Genomic DNA, 22,482 nt, shown 5'->3' with positions numbered 1-22,482 from the left:
ATAAGGGATAAGTCAGTGAAGACACAGACGTTCTTCTTACTTCAAGTCTGTTTATATTTTACTCACATGAAGTGCTGTTATTTTTTATCATTAGTTGGACTTTTAATGTTTTTTTTTTTTCCTGTTCAGTGGAAATCTTGTAGCTGTGGATTTATTTTTACATGGGTTAAACTCATTCATGTGGCATAACCCTTGCAGTTTATGTTTGAAATGAGCTGTGAATGACTGGAGGCAATTCTGATGTTTGTGTTTTGTTTTCTGCCTTCAAGCCATAACGGTCTCATTTGGGAAATCAGATATACATCCTTGAGCCTGCTTTTAATTCAGGGTGCAGTAAGGAGCTTGTTCTTGTCCCCCTGAAAGAAGCCATTCAAATATCTCCACTCTGTTCCTGACATGTGAATGCATATAGATGATGTGCATATTTACATACTGACACTTAAAGGCCCAGGGACTGTTTTGTTTGCTGTGGTACAACCTGGATGTATCTGAGGGGGGATCTACTTTGCTGTGCCACCATAAAGTAAATAAATTTTTTTGCTTCCATTAAAATATATTGTGTTTTACCTTCTGTACCTTCTGTTTAGCTGAGAGTTTGGTTAAATTAAGCATTTTATATTATTTGACAACATCCCCTGGCAGCAGAGCTGTTATTAGGGCTGTTATTATTCTCTGTAGCAAGAGGACTAGTTTTTCTTCCCTCCTTTCAAAGGGACATAGGTGTTGTATAATGCTGTGCACTGAGGTGTGCACATGTTCACAGTGGTTCAAAACATTCTAACTCCTTATGCAGGGAAATGGGAAGGACAATTATAGAAAATAACTCATCTCAATGGGGGTTTACTCACTACATTTCACTTTTACCTCTATAATAAACATTAGTTTTGAGGATTTCTGAGCCTCAATTATAACTGATTAATACGAGCTTTTGCAACATGCAAGCTCTTGTCCACCCCTGGATAAGTTATTTTATAGCACTTATATACACTTATTTAAAGTGAAAAGTAAATACAAACCCTGAAACAAAAACACAATGAGCATTTCTTGAAAGGGATAATGTGCTTTTTGCTTATTGTAAAACTAAACTGTAACTAAAGGTCATTCCAAGTGCTTCTGCTTTTCATGTTTACTTTGGTTTATCATTCACACTCTTTACTCACTGCTTGGCATTTGCATCCAGTTTTTCCCTGTGTCCATATAATGTTTGAGTTAAGGGAAATAGTCTAACCTCCCATCCTCGAAGTTGATCATGTGTGGGTTACTTAGTACTGACTTTAGTGCCAAAACCACACTCACAACTCACATACCGCATATCATTTTTTTTTCTACTTGAAGTTTATTAAACAAAAGATACCAGTATGTAATAACGTTTTAATACAGGTTTATTTTTAATGTTAAAATCCCCAGCATCTGTACTTTGAATTAAATATGTACATTTAATTTTAGATGTTACTATATGACCATGGTGCGGATTTGATTGTCCATGTGAACGTGACACTGTGTGCACATAACCAACTGTACACATGTAAATGTTAGAAAACGTTTTTAATCTTAGTCTGAATCCTTTCACCTTTATTAGCTGACAGTTTTCTGTGGACAAACCACCTCCTGCATTGTGTTGTTGACTTTGAATCATGAAACACCACATGCAGTGCGTCTGCAGCAGCCTCTAGGTGGCGCCAAATAGCCGGCCGTGTTAGGAAGACGTCATTGCGTCATAGCTACGCAACGGCAGACGTACGTTCAGAAAAGAAGCGCGAGCGAACGTAAACACAACAAGAGGGTTCATTTTAATTTTATAAACATTACGAAGTTTTGGGTGTTTATAGCAGGATGTCGTTACTAAAGCCGTTCAGTAAGCTGCCTGCGTTGAACACAGCGAACATTTTGGTGAGTTTGTGTTTCATTAACGTGAGCTAATGTCGGCTACAGAGCCCAGGTGTAGTTAAAGTTAGCTAGGTGAAGTCAATGTGTTAGAGGTCAACACGGCTCAGGCCTCTCTGTAATGTGCTGTTTTAATCCACTAAAGGCGACATAAAATGAATAATAACAGAAGGACATGTCATAGAGTGGAGGCAAATTACTCAAACGGTGAACACTAAAGTGCCAGATGTACACCACCTTATTACACCAGCTTTACGCCTCATGCCCCAGCGCATAATGTACCCTGTTTCTGAAATCCATCAAACAGATTAAAAGGTATTTCTGGGTGTTACAGTGCAGTGTTATCATCAGGTTTTGTGCTGACTCTTCAAACTCTTTTCCAGCTGGTAGAAAGTGAGGAGCAGTTTCAGCAGAGTTTAGCAGACGCTCTGGTGAAGGAGACCGGTGTCACTGTGAATGTGTAAGTACTGCTGCATCCTGTAAACTGCTGAAGTCGACTGTCCGACAGGGTATATTGCTGTGATGCACACACCTGGAAACGCCATCTGTTCTGTTTTATATATTTATTTTGTCCAATTCATGCAAATCTATCATCTACTACAACTTTTTTTTTTTATCTACAGTACTGTACAAAAGTCTTAGGCACCATTACATTTTTTTTTGGTTTGGCTGTGCTATTATAACTATATGCCTATTTATATTGTAGTCACTTGATTAGAACACAGCTAGTGTACATAGGAAATATGTTCACAGTGATAAAAAAACACAAAAATATCAGAATAAACATGATTGTTGTAACATTATGTTTGCTAAAGTGACAAATAGTAAGTGTAACCTCTGTAGAGGAATCTGGAAAGGTCAAGGACAAAAACAGAAGTGGAAGATCTGATGAGAAGTTTCCCAGAGTTTCTTCTATGACAGATCAGAAGTCCAGCAAGGACCTGGTTCAGCATATGGCAGCTTCATGTGAATGCCAAGTTGGTCCTTCCACAGCCTAAAGAAGCTTGACCAGAAATGTTTTTTGTGGAAAGGCAAAAGTCAGGAAACCACTTTTTGTGTTTCTAATGTAAAAAAAAGAGAGAGACATAAATACTGTCATCGTTTATAAAATAACAAAGCAAAAGACTTTTACACAGTACTGTATACTGCGTGGCCTTACACCCTGCCTTAACGTTTGCTTATTTACTATACAATAACAAAATTATATATTGCATACTTACAGGGTTTATTGTCACTTGCTGTGCTTTGTGATGATCACATCAGGCAAGTTGTAATTAAAAAGAGAAAACTTAGATTTTTCCCCAAAAGCTCCACTTTCCTACTTAATAATACAAAGCCTGCAAGGTGCAGGCGTGGTCAAACAGTTTGGTTATTGTTCAAATTAACAATCAGAATCTGGAAAATATGTGGCTTTAGTCCCTTTTACCTCACCTTTGTGGTTTGAGAATTTCAAAGAAATGTTGATCCTCAGGGATTTTGACGCCCAAAGGCCTTAGAGAGAGTTTACTCTGTCCAGATAAGAAAACATCCGGCGAGTGTCAGTTCAATGGAAGTGGAAGTGGAGTGGCTACATCAGCGGAAGACACCAGGTTTCATTGCTGTCAGCAAAGAACAGGAAAATGTTGCAAAAGTGGGGGCAGACTTTAAAAAACTAAACAGTACAACGTTGATAGAACATTATCTGGTCCAGCAGATCTTGCTTTCTGTTGCCCCAGGGAGAAAGTAGATCTGAAATTTGGCTGAGCAACGTGAAAACATCCTGTCTTGTGTCAGCAGGTCAAGTGGCTCCATAATAGTGTTAGGATTATTTTCTTGGCTCACATTAGGCCACTTAATTCAACTGAGCATGGTGAAAGCCTACCTGAGTATTGCTGCTAATCCGTTATGACCAATGTTGTAATTGCTACTTGTAGCTATATAACGTGCAATGTCAGAAAGCTCATGTCTTCTCAAGCGGCTTCCATCAACATTACAGTGAATTTATCGTACTCCAATGGCCTCTGTAGCCACAAAACATTAATCCATAGAGCAAAGGGTTTTATGAAAAGGAGTTTTTATAAAATTATGGGTTAGAAAAGCAATTGTTTAAACCATTTTCAAAGGTCATATACTGTCTATATAGTATATGTCTATACTGTAGTGTTATATTGTCAATTTTTACTGTATTGTACTGAATGCCTGTTGTGTGTTGTACTGAACAGGAGATTAGCCAAAAGTCTTCCTCTGCCCATGGAGAATGAGGAGAGTCGGCCAAGAATAGACCTGGTGGTGTTCATCATCAACCTGGCCTCGGAGCTCAGGTAACTTCTATTTAACTTTCAAATCCTTAGATATTCATATTCTAATGTGCCACCTGTTTCTTTTTCCTGTTCACCTGAACGCACATTGAAAATAAGTTTCTCTGAATGACACTTATCTTTATCCTCTAAAAAGCCCCTCTTAGCTGTGAACAATACACCAACCACCAGTCATTGTCCTTTTTCTCAAGTCATACCGTCATAGTAACTTGATATGTTAAAAGGTGGCAAAAATCCATTCACAGTTTTTACACTGGTAAAAAGACTGATTTTGTCATTGTGTAGAAAAGAGCTATAGCTTTCTGTGTTATATTCAGTCAGTAATAAGCTGTAACAGTTCATTCTGTGATTATTATTATTCTGTTTTATTTTGTTTAATAATAGTTTGAAGTCAGCAGAAGCTTCCCTGAAATATTTGGACCCTGGATATTTTCTTGGGAAAGTCTGCTTCTTGGCCACTAATGGTATGCAGTGGGTTAAATCCTTGTTTATTTTTTATCTTGTGTTCACTTGAAGTATGTCTAAACAGGAGCAAAGACATAACATGTAATAAAATCGTTTAAAATGGACGCTCTGTCCCTATATTGGTGTAAAGTCGTAGTTTAACTTTTTTCCCTCTGTGTCTTTGTCTCTGACTGTTTGAACTTATATTTCTGTCTATTGTAGCTCGTAACGCTTCAGTTCCCACAGAACGTCTGGATGCGGTCAGAAAACTCGCTGCTCTGCTTCACTGCCCCCTGCTGTTCGCAGAAGATCAGGTTTGTATCAGCTCAGTCGCAAATATTAAGAATGGTCTAAATTGTATTCTTACATTGGTGTTTCTAAATTCATATCCTAGAGGGCAGACTAAACAGAACCACCTCTCTGTATAATGTAGTAACTCATCCTGCTCTCTCTGAAATTATGTTTAACATCTCTCAGAACATCTCTCAAACATTTATCAACAGTCTATTATCTTCAGGATTTATTGCAGGGCTGCAGTGGTTTAATGTGCTGCACGTGGTAAATAAGTAGTGGTGTAATAAGAGTATTTTTGCTATAGATGTGTTGTTATTGTATGTTAACATTGGCTGTTGGGAGACAGTATACACCTATAAACTGAAGTTGTGATAGTTTTCATATTGAATGCATGCAGATATTCCATCATTTATGTGGCCTTTCACTTGGCAGCATCAGACAAACACAAACACTGACATTGCTCCCAGCTACAGCAGCTTCATCATTGTAATAATTGGCAGGTTTCAGCAAAAACAAATTCAAATTAATTGTTTTCAAATGGCTTAATTCACCCATTCATTTTCTGTTGCTTATTCAGGTGCAAGATTGGCCAGAAATCATAGCTCTACATTTTTTATTTTTCAGATTTTTAAAGACTTTATATCATAATAGATACATGATAGGGTATAACACCCTGCTAGTTTTGTGTCTAACCCTAACCCCTAACCCTTTGGTCAATGTGTTTGAGTCTGAAATTGAATTTTATGTAGTATAGAAAAGGCATTTAAAGGTATATTGATGAGCCCTACAGAAACTCTATGAAGGTGGACTATGTAGCTAAGTGGTTTTGCAGTTTGGAGTCAGAACACCAAATGTATCTATAGTGTGTTTTTATGTTTCTTTAAAAGCTGTCTCTGTAACTTTCCCCCTCTCAGACACCAGATGGTGTAGCCAATGCTACAGAGAGGCTACTGACCATCCTGAAGGTGGCAGCCGGTCTTGTTCCCATGGCCACTGCTCTCTACCTGTCTAGCCTCACTCAATGCACCGTGCCCCCAGACATCGACCAGCCGAGCTTTGATTAGTTCTGGGACTGATCTCGACTTTATTATGTATATATTTATTTGTAGCAGTCTACTGCAGCTACTCTGCTTTTATTTGTTTTGTAGTACGCTTGTGCTTGTGTTTGTTTTTCCTTTTCTTGTTTCAGTGTTATTGCTCTTTTTTGTACTGGTCACTATTTGCAAAGTCCACATCTGAAATAATAAAGAATAGCTTTCGCAACATAAACAGGCTCACAAACAATTGGGCCTCCTACATGTAAAGAACCTAACAGGCCAGTTTCACTGAATATATTTTGGTATTTGGTATGACATTTGAAAAACAGATATAAAGATTAAAATTCCCCATCAGATGAAACGAAAAGCCATCAGCAGTGTAACACCTGAGCTGTTCGTTTATTGACTTTTTGCTTGTTAGTCATAATTATATCTGTTTAAAATATCAGATGTGCTTTGATATTGATAATGACTTGAGTGTTTTCATGCCAGGTAAAAAGGATGATTGTATTTCACCCCAGAAGTCAGCTCAGACTTTATTCAGCACCGTGTTTTGGTTTAATTTAATGCAGGTTAAGTTGTGTAAAGGTCACAGCAAGTATAGATGACAAAGTTGCTCAGTGCTTCCTCCTTTAATTGTCCTCTGTAGTAAATAATCTAACTATACCTCATTGCATTTATACAATGACCCTCAAGCCCCAGATGTTACAGTACAAGCCCAACCTGTCCATCACAAATCTCTGTCATTTAAGTATTGTGTCCCATGAGTAGCAGAAATGTATAAAAGAGTGATAAATGGTGTCTGGTTTCTGTTTCTTAGAGGGTAACCAGTTGCTCAGGAATCCTGATATAATAAACATTTTAATACGTCCTTGAGGAGATACTCTAATGGTCTAATGACAGTCCACCAATAAAAGCCTAGATCTGACAGAAAATGTTAAGTCATCTGGTTCTTACACTGAGACAGAAGGAGGAGAGATGTGATGAGTGTTCTCATAACACATTTTCCCTTATGAATTATGTTGGGATCTAGACTTATTGATTGTAGTTCTGTTGTGGGCTGACGTGCTACAGTTAATCACGTTATGTATGGATTTAAATGAAATGATCTTGTGCTGTGAGACTTTATTAAGACAAAGCTGTTTTCAGCTGAGCACTAGCTGTTGCCATCAAGGACAAATACCTTAAACCTAATTTGGAGCTTTTCATGTTTTTTGCAGCATACTCCGTGTTAAGCACTAATCATGGATTACGCTGGTTACACTGTGGAAAATAGAAACAGACTTAAAGATATTGACCTTTTACTTTAATGAAAAATGCCTCTTGAACCAGCAAATGTTTTCTAGTTTCTGGGTTAATTTTTAATAAGTAAGTAATTGTGCAATTTGAAGAACCTTTCACCAAATTTAAAGTGGTTGAAATTTACCATACATTAATATTTTTTTATATGCACAACAGAAGGAAAAAAACATTAAATTCACTGTATAAAAACCTCAGTTTATCAACAGCAGTTGAACACACAGTTATGCTGGAACATATTTCGTTTACGTGACAACTCACATTTCCATAATAAAGCAAAATACTAAGCACGTCAGCTCAAAGCACCTCAGCGCACAGATACAGCCTCACAGGGCTGCTCTTTGTCTGGTAATACAATTCAGTAGTAAGTAGTAGTAGGCCAGTTTTTATTTTTGCTGTAGACCAAAACATTTGGGACATTTGACTTCAAAAAGATTAAATTCATTTTTATTAGTATAGCTCCAAATCACAAGAAGAAGTCATCTCAAGGCACTTTACAGTGTTTACGGCCTTACAAAGTATAATTGTATACAGAATTATATAGAAAACCTAACAACCCCTCTTGAGCAGCACTAGGAGATAGTGGAGAGGAAAAACTCCCTTTAGCGGAAGAAACCTCCAGAACCGGATGGGCGGCCATCTGCCTCGACAGTTTGTGCTGAGTGGAGAGAGGAGACAGGAAAGAACAGCAGGCAACAAAAAACAACAACAAGCAGCAAGAACATTGGGCAGGTCGGTAAGACAAGTAACTGGACTCCAAGGCCGAGGATACCTGCGGAGTAGAACAGACAGAGAGAGAGAAAGAGGAGGAAACACAACTACGGGAGAGAGAAGACACAAAGTTAATGACAAGTAATAGTAGAATTTAAATAGAGAGGAGAGGAGCTCAGTTTATCAGTAGAGGTCCCCCAGCAGACTAACCTATAGCAGCATAACTAAGAGATGGTCCAGAGTCACCTGATCCATCTCTAACTATAAGCTTTATAAAAAAAAAAGGAAAGTTTTAAGTCTAGTCTTAAATGTAGAGAGGGTGTCTGCCTCCTCAATCTGAACTGGGAGCTGGTTCCACAGGAGAAGGGCTTGATAGCTAAAGGCTCTAGATGTAGAATAATGACCTGCAGTCTGAGAACAAAGTGTTCTGCAGGGAAAATATGGAGCTATGAGGTCTTTAGGATATGATGGAGCTTGATTATTAAGTATTCCTTATATGTGAGGAGAAGTGTTTCACACTCTATGCTGGATTTTACAGGGAGCCAGTGGAGAGAAGCTACTGTAGGAGAAATATGATCTCTCTTACTAATTCCAGTCAGAACTCTGGCTGCAGCCTTTTGGATTAACTGGACATCCTATTAATAGTGAATTACAATAGTTCAGCCTAGAAGTAATAAATGCATGGACTCGTTTTTCAGCATCACTTTGATACAGGATTCTCCTAATTTTACAATATAATTTTACAATTTTACAATATTCCTCAGGTGGAAGAAGGCAGATCTAGATATTTCTTTAATGTATGGTGTAAAGGAGATATCCTGGTCAAAGAAAACTCACAGTGTCACTTACAAAAGAAGAATGCAAAGGTTGATGGAGATGTCAAAGAGTCACAGCATTGATGCTGTTATTTCAAGCTCAAACAAAAGATCTTCTAAGTTGTTTATTGGATCCCAACATAAGCCCCTTAAAATAAATGCTGAAATGTTGTCAAATATTCATCTTATAATTTCAAACCCACATGTTTTCAGCCTACGTATGTTTGAAAATGATGGTGGCGTACATACATTTCCAACAGAAAACCTCTTACCACATTAGGTTTGCAATGGGAAATTCAGGTTTAACACAAAGCAGCCAGTGGGCATTCATAAATGTAATGTGATAAAGGACGAACCCATGAATGAGTCTCTACAGGTGTAACTGAGGTTTTCTTAAAAATCGGTTGTGTGTGCAGCTGCTCCTGCTCTCATTCATCTCTGTTGGCTGTTTGTAACCTGAAGTTGCAAGTCATCTGACTTGGCTGCTGGGACAATGGCGTGTCTGTGCATTTCCTGAGAGCCACCTATGTGAATGGAGTCCCAAGGCAGCTGACCTAGTTCCTCGCACTGTTTTTGGGTGGATTGAGACCCCAGTATATCAGGTGCTTGTGGTTGCTTCATCTCCTCAATACAGAAGAGTCCTTGAGATGATTCACAGCATGGGATAAAGGTGGCATGACGTGCGCTGAGCAGTCACGTCAGGTGTGGTTTTAATTAACGCTTAATAGTAATAATAAAAGTGATAGTTTTGTGCTGAAGCTACGTTCAGTGTGATGAACAAAGTTTCTCTACTAAAGTTTGAGCTTTTCCTTTAAGGAAAATTGCGTCATTCTTCATTCCCCCCTCATAACTTCCTTCCTCATTGTCTGAAGTTCTGCACATCCCATTGTTGCACGTCTAAAAATAAGTTGCAGAACATCTGCAAAACGAATTGTTCTGCTCAATATTCAGTATTTTATGGACCCCTGAAATGATGCATAAGAATTTTTGGTATTTGCCACAATGTCATTCACAGAGAAAGGAAAAGTTGTCAAACTGAACAAAGGTCACAAAGATAAACAGCTAAGAAAAGAAAGACAGTTAAAAAGAAATTGAAATAATGAGACATCGGCCAGTGAAAAACAAGAAGTAGACAGTAAATGATAGAAGAAGGATCAAGTAGCAGGAATTTTGACATTTCATATGCTTTTAGTTTAAATTGATACGATCATGTTGCCAATAGTCATGCACTTTATTCCTATCCTGTTAGATTTTATGAATTTTAGATTTTAGATTTGTATGAAAAAGTGACAAACAGAAAGAAAAATGCTGCAAAGAAAGAAAAGCGATGAATATAAGAAAGAAAAAGAAAGTTAAAGTTTAGGAGAAATTAACATAAACGGGAGAAAGATGAGACAATGGCATGTCTCCTCATACAGGTAAGTTCCAGAGAAAACCTGCTCCACAAAACCTTGATTACACAAAAACTATTGGTCATATTGGAAAAATTCCCAGACTAGGAGCGCCCCAAGACATGTTTTATATGAAGAAATTCAAATAAATGAAGGTTCTGTGGCGATTTCCAAACAGGCCTCGTGTCAGATTTGGAGCGATTTGAGACTCCTTTTATAATGGCACCCAATGAGATGTTCAGATGGCACTGTCTCGACATTTAATCACGCTATTCAAAAGCCCTATCGTTAAAAAAACGATGTAAAAAGTTGAATAAAATAGACGAATGAAAAGTATTAGTAATAGCACAAGTCGCCTAAAGAAGACACGTTTAGAAAGTTAGACGACGTTTCTACGACAAACCACTGAGGACTAGTTATCCACAGAGGAAGTGGGCAGAATAATAATAAAGAAAGAAGATCACAATAGTGTGAGAGCTGTTGCTTTTAGTGCCAGATCCAGAACATAAAGGGGCCTCCTGTATATTGCACAACAAGAACGTTCTCCCTTTATCCCTGAGCTTCATTTCGGCGTCAACATAGAGATGATAAGACCTGCCGAAAAGCTCCAGTTTATTTGCATCAAACTCATCCTCACTGAGTCCTCCAGGAGTTACAGATGGTGTGATCAGGTACTGATGTATCCTCACCCCGGACATCACTTTGTATCTCTTTGGTAGTCGTCTTTGGTTCTTGGTCTGCTGTTCACACTATGCTACAGACCTTAAACGTCTTAATGATATTTGCAGCTGTAGTCACAGGGACAGCTGCTTGGAGATGGTCTTATAAACATGCTTGTCTGTAAACTTCTCTCTGATCTTATTTCATTCATGTTCCACGTGGAACACATGAGGATACCAAACAGTAAAACCCACACAGACATGGGGAGAACATGTCAAATCCCACACAGAAAATCATCTGGTCGACCCTCGGATTGAAGCCAGGGTCCCTCCTGCTGTGAGGTAATTCACAGAGCACAGCACACATCAAGAAACATTTAGTTTGAATTATCACTATAGTTCAAGTGTTTGTCATCTTTTCCACAGGTAATAACAAATGTGTTCAGGGCCATTTGTATGTGTTTGTGTTGTACTGTTTTATGTTAAATTGCAGTTTTAAGTGATTAGAAATCCAAACAGATTTTATGTTTTTATATTTGAGAATCTTGTGGGATTACAATGCACAAAAAATAACATCAAACAACCCGTAGATACAGAGCAGTGAATGTTTATGCACAATTATGCAAAAAAAAAAAATTATATAGAAAAACAATGATGTGCAAAACAATGTAATGTACGGATATTTTTGAGTTGGATCGTCCACCTCCGTTTTTTTTTCTTTTTTTGGTTTGTGTACAGTCGTGTGTAGACGAGAACTAAAACCTTCTGTTTGCCACTCATTGAAAAGAATGAGATAATGCCCTGTTTGTCACAAAATGGACATGTAACTTGAATCTACTGTACTGTGAGAGTTTGACCTTCGCTCACTCAACAGTTTGTTAGACTAACAGGGGGAGGAGTGCAGGAGGCAGAGGTGTGGCCCCCAGAGTGGGATCGGAGTCACTGTGCCTGGTGTCACGTCTGCATGCGTGCACTAAAGCACGCACACACAATGGTGCAATGCAAAATCAGAAGGTGGAAGGACAACAAGAAGTCAGTGGGATTGGCCAATGTCAGTGATAACACCAGTATCTTTGACTCTCTTGGGTCATGTTTAAGTCATCGTGAGCTTTAACACTTGACCACTCAACTAAAACAAATGGCCCCTTTCCACTCACTGAGACATGCGGTGGCCGGTGTGTGCATTGGGTTGTGAGAAAACTCGCTCAGGGTGTTTTATACAGATTAGAGAGAAAAATAACTTTGTGTGACCTCTGATGTGTCATTCAGACATTTTGTTTTGTGACCTCTGCAGCTGTGGTTCATCACCTTTACAGCCACACCACTACATCTGGCCAGTGTCAGAGATAGTCTAGTCTGACAAAAACATCTGTTGCCAGCTCTGTGAGTCTGTATCCTGGCACATGTGTACCTTGAGCTGCAGGGAAATGCTCACATCAGTATGCAAACAGACTTAGTATAGAGCTATAATGTTCAGCATTAACCGTGCAGTAATGCCATTATGTTTTCATAACCCTACACCCTGTATACATAACACGACATGAAAGGTCGGTACAAAATGTCTGCACCAAATTTCACAGCAATCCGTGCCACCAGAGCCGTTCAGATGCATCATCTGGGAATCATGACTCCATCAAACAGTTGTCAAAGATATTTCAGTCTGGACCAAAGTGCAGGACTGACCGACAGTTTGACTTTGCCATATTTAGACCACTGCCATTAGTGTGGCTAAAAATACATACTGTGAATTTTCTGGTTCCTTCTCCATGTTTTCACTCTTCAATATGAACATAAACGAAGTGAAAGGGACAAATGTAGCTCCAACTTCATGAGAGGTCATGAGTGATCATTAGTTCATTCTCAGGGGTCACATGAACAGAGTACTTGCACATTGAAAGGCTGCATACTGTAATATCACCAAACTGGTGGGAAACAGAGTTGGAGTTTAATTAGGGGATAATATGTTACCCGTGCAGCTGCAGCAGGGCCGAAGTTTCAGAAGCTGGATTTAATGTTAAAACCATAGCAATGTAAGGGTGAATCATGAGAGGCAGGATTTGTTCTTGAAAAGAGGAGGGTGATATTCAGCAGGAAGTTGAAGAAGTGAAGTGAAAGTCCCTGATACCGCAGCCGTAAAAGGGACTAAATACAGCTGCTCTGCACTGTCACGTTCACAAGGATCAGGTGACCGAGAATGGAACAAGACCCAGTTAACAGGGGCACAGATAATACGGTGCACGAGGGCTGCACAGAGTGAGGTGACGTTGCTGTGTCCAGCATGTTCAAGTGGAGTCTTTTGATATCTGTGTGTGCACTGTGTGTGTTTTGTCTGTGCGTCTGTGTCCAGGCATTTGATGTGAAGCCTTTCGGCGCTGACTTGTCTCCAATGTGGACGCTCCGTGCCACACTGACTTTCAAACACTCCTCGCTATGATGTTTTTTTTTATTTACACAGCATGACCTGCATTTTGTTGAATTGATTTACAACTCCAGCCTGTTAGTGGAGAGGATGCAGGGGGCGAGTATTAAAAATAGAACTTGAGGGGAATAAAATGTTGGATGACCAAACAATAACAGGCCGAGTAGAGCAACAAAGTTTTATTGGTAAAATGTTATAAGTGCTTACAGTATATATGTAGAAGTTACCTTCTGTTAGTCAGACATCCTCAACAAGATCAATCTGATTTAAGTGACGTGAAAACCATTATTACAGAGTAGGAAACCTATGTAATATAGCACAATCAAAAAGTATTACCTTGCAATAAAAGGTACATTTATGATCTTTATGATGTTAAACGCTATGGTAACATTTGAGGCTGTAACTTCTGGTGACACTACACTAGACATTTTGATGATTAAAGTATGCAAATAGAAGATTAAATATTTCCAAAATAAAAGGCCCTAGCATGTGGAAATATACTACAGTCAAAGTCATCTGACCCTGGTGATCTTCAGCCAGTGAAGCCCAGCTCTTTGTAATTGGCCTCAAGGTCAGCGATGACAAGGGCCATCACATTCCTCAGGGCCTTCTGCCCCGCTGGATCGAGACCTGCCTTCTCCTCCATGACTTTAACAATGACTTCGGTAATCAGCTAAGGAGGAAATACAGAAGAAATTATTACTATTACAACCTAACCAGACAAGACACATTGGATTGATGGAAAAGCGTTCCCCTCATGCGGATCAGCCTCACCTTGAAGTTGTTAATGGCGATCTTGTGCTTGGTGGCATGGCTGTTGGCCAGAGGTTTGAGGATGGACTCGTGGTTGCCTTTGGCCTTCAGCAGTTCGCCAAGTTTCTTCAGCACAGTGGCGCCGTGGGCGGAAACAGCTGCGTTACCGGCCAGGTCACTCTGAGGGATGCCGACGAACTTGGGAAACAGCTTCTGGGTTTCTGGGTGCTCTATGAATAAGCTGTAAAGAAAAGGAGATGAGAGGATTCACCAGAGATAACAACCGTCAAGGTCGTTGGCTCATGGGACAGTTTCAGTTCATACGTTGTTGTGGTCACAGATTTACATTTACAGATAAGTCGATAAATGAAACATTTGGGTGATGGCCGTCGTCATATCTACATTCCTGCCTATGAGCTCCCAAAGCTCACAGGCCTGCAGGAAGGAAGTGTCTAATATTATTAGAGCCACTGACCGGGTCAGAACCAGGTTCCCGTGGGTGGAGTAGTCGGCCTCCACTGGACCCCAGTGCTTCAAAACCAACTCAAAGTCAGCCATGATCTGAGGAGATGGAGAATACAGGTGATGAAAATGATACAGAACGAAGAAACTGATTCGTTAAGAAAACAGAAGTAAAGAAAGAGAATAAAACAAAACCTCCTAATCACATCAGATGATGTGAAGAACACAAACACTGTTATCCTTTGTTGCGGTATCGCGTTTCTCCTGTCTCATTCGATGGCCACAAGCCAAAACTCACTTCATTCAAGGGCAATTCAGCACAAGAAAGAGGCGGATACATTACCTCAAATGCCCACACAGAGTCAGTAATATGACCTTAGAGTGGTGCTGTACAATTTATGTGAACTGAAATGAGATCCAGTGGTTTTGTTGCTATTAAAGCTGACAAAAAGGGAAAGTATACAACAGACGTGCTATTTACTCTCTTGTAGCAATTTTATTCTCCTCGTGGACAGTTACCTGAACTTTAATATGTCCTAAAGGTATTTTTACATAAGCATTGAACATTGAGTATAATTTAATAATTGACTGTATACATTTCAAATTAAAACAAAACAACTTGTCTGCATCCTGCATGTTTGAGGGGAGAAATGTGCAGAGAAATATTCTGAATCCTGAAACATTTTCCTTTATTCAAATTATTATTTTATGTGTTGTTTTATTTTCAGGCTTTTCTTTTTTCCTTAAATCAACTTATTGCATCAATGCATGAGAAGTTTTCTAGATTAACCTACAGAACAAATGAGAAATAAAAGTTAGGACCTACCTGCAGCGCAGTGAAATATCCTGTGTGATTACACCAAATTCTTCTTGGCCTGACTCCCCCCCCCAAAAAGCTGACCTTTTTATACTCCCTCCCTCTGTCCTGTCACCAAATTATTCCAGCCCTCCCATCCGTCCACCTCTCTCACTGTGCGTCTCTTCAAATGTTCACAGCACCATTTTTGATCCCACGCAGACATTGTCTCTCATATGATTATGTGTCACACATATTTTATTCTTTTCCATTTTATCTTGCCCACCTTTTACATGCATTAATCCCTTTTGGATACGGGAGGATCATGTGTGGCGTAAAGAGATGGAGTTAAATGCTCCGGGGTGTACTTGTCTTTATGTCGTTGCATGGACAAATTTGAATTTGATACCATTATTGTTTGACTGGTTCACACAGTTTCGAAGCAGTTTTATACGGGTTTAGGGTTACGCTTATAGAATCAGGGTTAAAGTTGGGGTTAGACATTTAGTTGTGATGGTTGCAAGTGCATTATGTCATGTTATGTGTGTTTAGTTAAAGAAATACTAACATTGATCTAGAGAGCCTGGAGTCTGGAGGATGCATGTATGTTTTGTCTGAGGTGCTTGTATTATAGCTGTGTTTTTCCATGCATGGAAAATGAACGATAGTGCCATGCATGAAAGTGGAGAATAGAACATGCCATTTCAGGTTGTAAGCTGGAAAACTTTGGTGTAACTAAGAGGTGTTAGACCCTGTCTGAAATGCTATCACTGTACTGGCTGCACCGTGTAGCCTAAATTCTATTTCCATGAAGGTTATTAACTTCAGTTGTTGTTGAAGCTGTTTGAAAGAGCTTAAAGTGTCAACTTTCTGGCAGACTTGCTTGCTGTAGTTTGCGGTGTGATGAATTGTTTTGTGTTATAACTGATACAGGCAGGTGTTTCTAATATAACCAGAGTAGGTTAATTTTAGATGGCTGTAATTAACCACCACAGAGTCACTTAGGTCACAGTTGTATTATCAGTTTCCTTGCAGATTAGGTGTGTTTGTGTTTTGATTATAGCCTTAAAAAATTATAAAGTCTGTCAACAAACGACTTAAAGAAGTCAAATAGTAGATGTTTAAACGTGGCTTTACAGTACGTACAGTAACAGGAAAGATAAAAGTAGAATTTACTCAAACAGGTGCAACACTGCTAACAGGGCAGGTAGGTGCCATATTTACTCACCCAAACAGTCCTGAGGAGAAATAACACAGCTGAGGTTATAGTAAACACATGAATTAACATTAATGTGACTTCTTGATGCATCTGAATACAGATCATCAATCATTTCCACGACCTTTCTGACCTGTGAGTTCAGGAAAGTTACAGCAAAGACAGTTCCCCTCTAAAGTGATAGTTTGGAGTTTAATAAGGTAAAATGATCAAACATTTCCACAAAAAAGCAAATATCTGTGAATCAGAACTTGTTTGCTTTTTTTTATTTCGCTCCCATTAATTAGTGAACAGATTTGTTACTATTATTTATGTAGGTACAGAAAACATTTGGCTCTTTCAGTCTTTTGTGGACACACATGAACAGACTCTCTTATATATTTAGGAGACAGCTGAGGGGCTTGTTGTGGTGGGAACAAGGTTTATTGTAGTGCTGCTATGTGAACACTATACACTATTTGATATATAGATTATAAACACAATTATATTTTAACTTTCTCTGATCATTTAAACATAACATCTTTCAATTATCTTTATTTACTGAAGATATTACTGAACTGTAATGTATACTTCAGTGTATTTTTAAAGAAGAAATGCTGCAGTAAACAAAATGTATAAATGTATAAAAAAACAGCTTTGCAGTTTTACAGTGCTCAAAATGTAATTCAGGAAAAATAAAGATGACACAGTGCATTTACATTTTGTAAAATGATATAAGACATCATGTCTAGACAACTTTTATTTACTTAAAAACTTTTTCCTCACTTTTTCTACCCACGTGTCTGCTGGTTGCTGAATGATGCTCACAACAGGGATTGGTAGCATTGTGGCAAGATTCGAAGTACAAAAAATGTATTTGTATGTATAACTCAAACAAGAAAACATGGCAAAGCTTATTAAATGTCCCTTTTTAGCTGAAAAAAGGGACATTAGGTTATCATGTATTTTTGTCTGCTAGTAAAAATAAAAATCAACAAAAGTCCAGCTAACAATATGCTAATCACTATTGGTTCCAAAAGCATTAATAATGTAATGGTGTGATATATAATAATAATAATAATAATAATAATAATAATAATAATAATAATAATAATAATAATAATAATAATAATAATAATAATAATACATTGTGTTATTGCTCCCTAACTTAAATAAAGCAGTGTTTTAACTGTCTGGTGTTATAGTATAGTTATTAAACAGAATAAAAACTCAGAGATGCACTCAAACGCACCACTTCTACACCTGTGATGTGTTCACTGACCGTTGCGCCCTCTGCCGGGGAACCGTTGTCATCGTCACAATGGGTGAAAGGTAAGCCCCGCCTCTTCTGGGCGCTGATTGGTCCAATGTACAGCTCCACATGTCCATCTGTCCAATAGCGGCTTCCGTTGACATCACGTGGTGTCAAAACATCGGAAAATAGCTGCGGCTTCATTTTAGCCGAAACTTGTTTTTATTTTATATCTTATCTTATATTTATTTACATTTCTAGGTATTTAACTCCTCGTCTGTTTAGTAGAGGTATGTTCCAAGATGATGCAGGCTTTGAAAGGCGTCAGATACTTCACATCCAGCACAGTCAAACAAGCAGGTAGGCTAACTATCGGTATGTGGAAACAGGAGCGTGTTTGGATAAAGACTTAAAGTTAAAGTTAGAGTTTTAAACAGCTGTAAACTAATTAATGTTTTTATATGTCAGCTGATCATAGTTTAAAGACACTCAGACTGTGATGTGGTGTCTCCTCTTTCTTTTTTAGTGCTCCTTTGCCTGGTACTAAGGCCTTATGTGTTTGTTTTTACATATGTATTATTATCATAATAAGAAACTGCAGCATTATATTCATATATTGTGATGTATGTTATTAGTTATTTGCTTTGCAGAGGAGCCAGACTGACTAAAAGCAAGAATATTCATGTATTATTTAAGTTGATTTTAAATAAACAAAATAATGGTGGTTCAAGCTTCTCAGATGTGATAAATGTTTTAAATGTTTGATCTTTAAACTTGTTAAGTACACCGATCACAACATTAAAACCAGCACTGGTTGAACAAAACATTTAGCGGACACTGTCAGGGCTACTTGCAGCTTACTTGTTTTATTTCACCCAATCATATGCAGCATATTTTACAAAGGAATCATTTTATTTTTCTTTCTGAGCTACTTTTGTTCCCCCTCTGTCGGCTCAGTCAATTTGTAGTTACGGTATCCGTCTAGTGTTTAACTATCGAGAGCACACGTGTTATCAGAATCATAAAAACTGAATCACAGACACAGTCCCAATCACCAGCAGTGTCCCAGCTGTAACCCCAGATACAACCTGTCTTAGTCCTGGTCAAAGACTAATAATAGTACAGTGTTGAGAGCTCGCCAGGTCTGTTCACCTACTATATCCATCAAAATACAGTGCTGCACACAAGAGTAAGTATGAAAAACTCTTGGGGTAGATTCTTAAGGTAGTTAAAGTTTTTAGATGCTGTTTTTATACCTTTGTAAAATGTGCTGTATTTGTTTTGTTTGTTTGTTTTTGTTAAATTATTCTAACAGATCTGTCAGTAGTTTGTGTTTATGTTATGCGTCCAGTTTCAGAGCTCTCTGTTCCCGTCCCGTGGGGAGAGATCAGAGGTAAAGTCTGGGGTCCTGATCACGGTCGTCCTGTGCTCTGTGTGCACGGCTGGTCTGATAACTGTGGGACATTCAACACCCTCATTCCTCTTCTACCTAAAGGTAAGTAACGTTCAGTTTTGTGCAACACTGCTCTCCGCACCACTTTATGATGGTCCCCCCAAGTTTCTCTCAAAAGTTAAACTTTAATGTTAAGTTAAACTTAAGTTTAAACTAAGTTAAACCTAACATTAAACTGTGAGCTCTTCTCTGTCCGTCTTCCCCTCAGAGTGCAGATATGTGGCGGTGGACCTGGCAGGTCACGGTCGGTCATCACATCGTCCTGCTGGTGTTTTCTACCAGTTTCCATCCTATGTCATGGACGTCCTCAGAGTTGTTGACGGTGTGTGAGACGTTTCCGAACACGTCTTTACACTAATTCAAATGAATGATCATTGTTTTTTGCCAGGCAACCATTTAAAGTTAAATGCTAAATACATTTTAATGGAAGTTTGCATCAATTTGTCTTTTAAATCTTTATCAATATTTAAAAACAACTAGGATACATTTAGCAGTATAGATTTTCACTGTATCGTCCGTTATAGCAGTTAAAGCAGAGCAGTAATGTCTCTGAACTAAAAACACTCTCAGAGCTGTGCAATGAGATACTGAACCTGGTTGATGGTCTGTGAAATTAACTCCCACAGCTCTGCAGTGGAAGAAATTCTCCATCGTAGGCCACAGCATGGGTAAGTGCAAGTGTGAGCAGACTTAGAGCAATTAAACATGTTGGTGGTATGTGTAAAGTTAAAGTATGTGTCCACTTTATTTCTTTATTTGGTTATTTCAGGTGGCAATGTTGCTGGACTGGTTAGTGGCAGTATTTTAACAGTATTCATAAAATGGCAGACGTTTTCTTACAGTGAGTGGTGTCGCCCTCATCATACTATGTTTTCCACAGTTCAGTGCTTTGTATCCTGAGATGGTTGATGCTGTTGTGCTTCTGGACTCCTATGGATTTTTACCTACATCTCAGGTACTCTATCAACTACAACTACAGTAAATACGAGCTGTGATTAGTTATTTAGTTAATTTTATAATGTCACAGGTTTGAACCTGGGACCTAAGAAATCGGATTTGTTTGTTATCTGCAAATGAATCTGGCACTGTCGTGTTCTTTGTGTCATTCATTTTCTATTTTCGTATCTCTCCCCATATTACTGTGCTGTATCATCTTCTCTCGTCAGTAGTTAAGAATCGCCTCCCTCATCAGTTATGTCTCCTTTTGTTGCAGAACGAAATGTGTGAAGTGATGAGGCAGGGGTTTGATGAGATGCTTCAGTATGATAAAAAGACAGAAGAGGAGAAGAAAAGAGTTTACACCTACGAGAAAGCAGTCGAGAGGTATTTGTAGGGTTTTATTTATAGGTTTTTATAGACTCCTAGGTAGAAATTCACACGTCCAGTTGTCTGTAAAACACAAAAGAAAATGTTTGAATTCATTTTTCAGGTTGAGGGCTGCAAACCCGAGTCTCTCTGAACAGTCTGCACACATCCTTTTAGAGCGAGGTCTAGTTCAAGTCGAAGGAGGTACTTGTCTGCTTTCATGTTTGTTGTGGGTGCTTCTCTTAGAAAGAGAAGAGTTCTCTCTGATCTCACAGTGTTTCTCTCTTGCAGGAGTTGAGTTCTGCCGAGACTTTCGTGTTAATCTGGTCGGTTACTGCAGCACTGCACCAGCTCATCATTATTTCTCCCAGAGGTGTTGTGTGCAGCCCATAAAGTGCATGTATGGTGTGTGTTATTTTATGTTTTCAGAAAAGCATATCGCGCATCAGCTTGGAGCAGAGTCTGGAGATGCAGTCGAGGATAAATGCCTCTGTTCTAATTGTTCTGTAAGAAATTACTGCAGCACAATGACTTCCTCATTACTCATACTAAAAGCAGTACATCTTGCAACCAAATATAATTTCTGTCTTTTCAGAGCAGACAATGGGTTTGACAAAATATTTATTGAACCGGAACAAAGGAAATTTATATCAGCACTCCTCCAGGCCTATAAGGACAAAAATGTGAGTATATTTTACAGACGATTAGAGTAAAGTAGGTACGCCTGCGTCTTTGGGTTTATTTTTAGCTGTTAAGCCTGTGTGTAATTGTGCCTGACAGACAGACAGACAGACAGACAGACAGACAGACAGACAGACAGACAGACAGACAGACAGACGTACAGATGCAAAAGCATTAGTGCAGTATGAGCTCAGTGGCTCAGAGGCAGCAGAAATGTTTATAGCTGTGAACCTCAGCACTGACCTACATACTGAAGTTGGTCAAGTGCTGCTGATGAGATGAAGAAGAGAGCGTGGAATCAGGAAAATTTCTTCAGTGGGGAACTCGTTCTAACTCTAATAAAGTCTGGTGATGACACCTACAGAGAATTTATCTCCTGAATCTGCAGCTCCCTCCTCAGTTTTACAGAGCTTTACAGAGTATCAGCTACAATCGATATAAGCTCACGTGTTCATTAAAATATTCTCCTATGTCAGTGTTTGTGTTATCACTAAGTGGCCAAAGGTTCAGTTGCTGCAGGTTTATATGTTAACTACTGCTGGTTAATTTCTCACAATGATCCATCTGTCTTTCAGCACACGGTGGTGACCGTTCCAGGTGATCATCACATCCATCTGAATGATCCTAAAGTCGTCGCTCCAGTTGTGTCAGGCTTCCTGCGAGCACACGTGTTGTCACCATCGCACAATTTAAGAGATGAACAGACTTCGAAGTTATAGCACACGCACATGGAATAGTTTTGTTATCACTCTCATTCTGTAACTCGTTATATTTTTAATTTAACAACTAAGAAGGATTTATTATGGAGTGTTTATTCTCACCTTGGTGCTTTAACCACAATCTACCAGCTGCCATGGCATAAACTAGCTGCCATCTTACTTCTGATTAATTATTTTAATGTATATTGATGCGTATTATTGATTTGAGTCACAGTGGGATTGTGGATTACCTTATCTAGCTGATTTTTTAACTCTGGATGGGCTGTAAAATAATGAAGAGGAATTAAAATAATAAGGAATAATGTGTTTTGGGTACCATTAATCATCATAACCATTACTGTAATTTTTGCTTTTGATCAAAAGAGAAAATGGGTATAGATGGATATCAATACCTTAGTACGATCAAGTCTGTATTGGTCTGATGTCCTTTGTACTGGAGTTCAGCACCAAGCTGTCATGTGGTTACATATTTTTAAACATTAAAATGACTCTTCTGTAACATCATTGTTGTAAATCCTCCCATCATTGGTTAAAATGTGAACATAGAGTGAAAAGCAACATTAGAAAACATGTTGAGCTATGAGATGTAACGTGTTAAACGTCATATCAGTAAACA

General features: G+C 38.7%; 3 protein-coding genes across 4 annotated transcripts; 2 read left to right on the top strand and 1 right to left on the bottom strand.

Moving 5' to 3' along the window:
• The first annotated feature begins 1,743 nt into the window (after positions 1–1,743).
• Positions 1,744–6,879, top strand: pane1 (proliferation associated nuclear element). Its single transcript, XM_026358990.1, has 6 exons — positions 1,744–1,890; positions 2,268–2,344; positions 4,086–4,184; positions 4,566–4,645; positions 4,848–4,939; positions 5,834–6,879. Exons 1-6 carry the CDS (start codon positions 1,834–1,836, stop codon positions 5,981–5,983), a joined length of 555 nt encoding a protein of 184 aa, XP_026214775.1. The 5' UTR covers positions 1,744–1,833; the 3' UTR covers positions 5,984–6,879.
• Positions 6,880–13,414: 6,535 nt separating this feature from the next.
• mb (myoglobin) lies at positions 13,415–15,402 on the bottom strand. Its single transcript, XM_026358823.1, has 4 exons — positions 15,292–15,402; positions 14,479–14,564; positions 14,025–14,244; positions 13,415–13,923 (listed from the first exon to the last, which is right to left on the bottom strand). The coding sequence occupies exons 2-4, from the start codon at positions 14,559–14,561 to the stop codon at positions 13,783–13,785; spliced, it is 444 nt and encodes a 147-aa protein (XP_026214608.1). The 5' UTR covers positions 14,562–14,564; positions 15,292–15,402; the 3' UTR covers positions 13,415–13,782.
• Positions 15,403–17,788: 2,386 nt separating this feature from the next.
• LOC113161930 (serine hydrolase-like protein) lies at positions 17,789–22,370 on the top strand. Of its 2 annotated transcripts, XM_026359784.1 has the most exons (12): positions 17,793–18,068; positions 19,060–19,203; positions 19,370–19,483; positions 19,788–19,829; positions 19,931–19,950; positions 20,042–20,116; positions 20,375–20,484; positions 20,591–20,670; positions 20,758–20,792; positions 20,896–20,972; positions 21,062–21,149; positions 21,723–22,370. In XM_026359784.1, the coding sequence occupies exons 1-12, from the start codon at positions 18,011–18,013 to the stop codon at positions 21,864–21,866; spliced, it is 987 nt and encodes a 328-aa protein (XP_026215569.1). In that variant the 5' UTR covers positions 17,793–18,010; the 3' UTR covers positions 21,867–22,370. The 2 variants fall into 2 exon arrangements, with proteins under 2 accessions (XP_026215568.1, XP_026215569.1); XM_026359783.1 differs by having other exon boundaries at positions 17,789–18,068; positions 20,591–20,792.
• The last annotated feature ends 112 nt before the right edge of the window (positions 22,371–22,482 follow it).

This window comes from Anabas testudineus, chromosome 1 (assembly GCF_900324465.2).
Source record: "Anabas testudineus chromosome 1, fAnaTes1.2, whole genome shotgun sequence".
In the NCBI taxonomy this organism is placed as follows: domain Eukaryota; kingdom Metazoa; phylum Chordata; class Actinopteri; order Anabantiformes; family Anabantidae; genus Anabas; species Anabas testudineus.
Note: the sequence above shows the minus strand (reverse complement) of the source record. Positions and strands in the feature narration are given on the sequence as shown.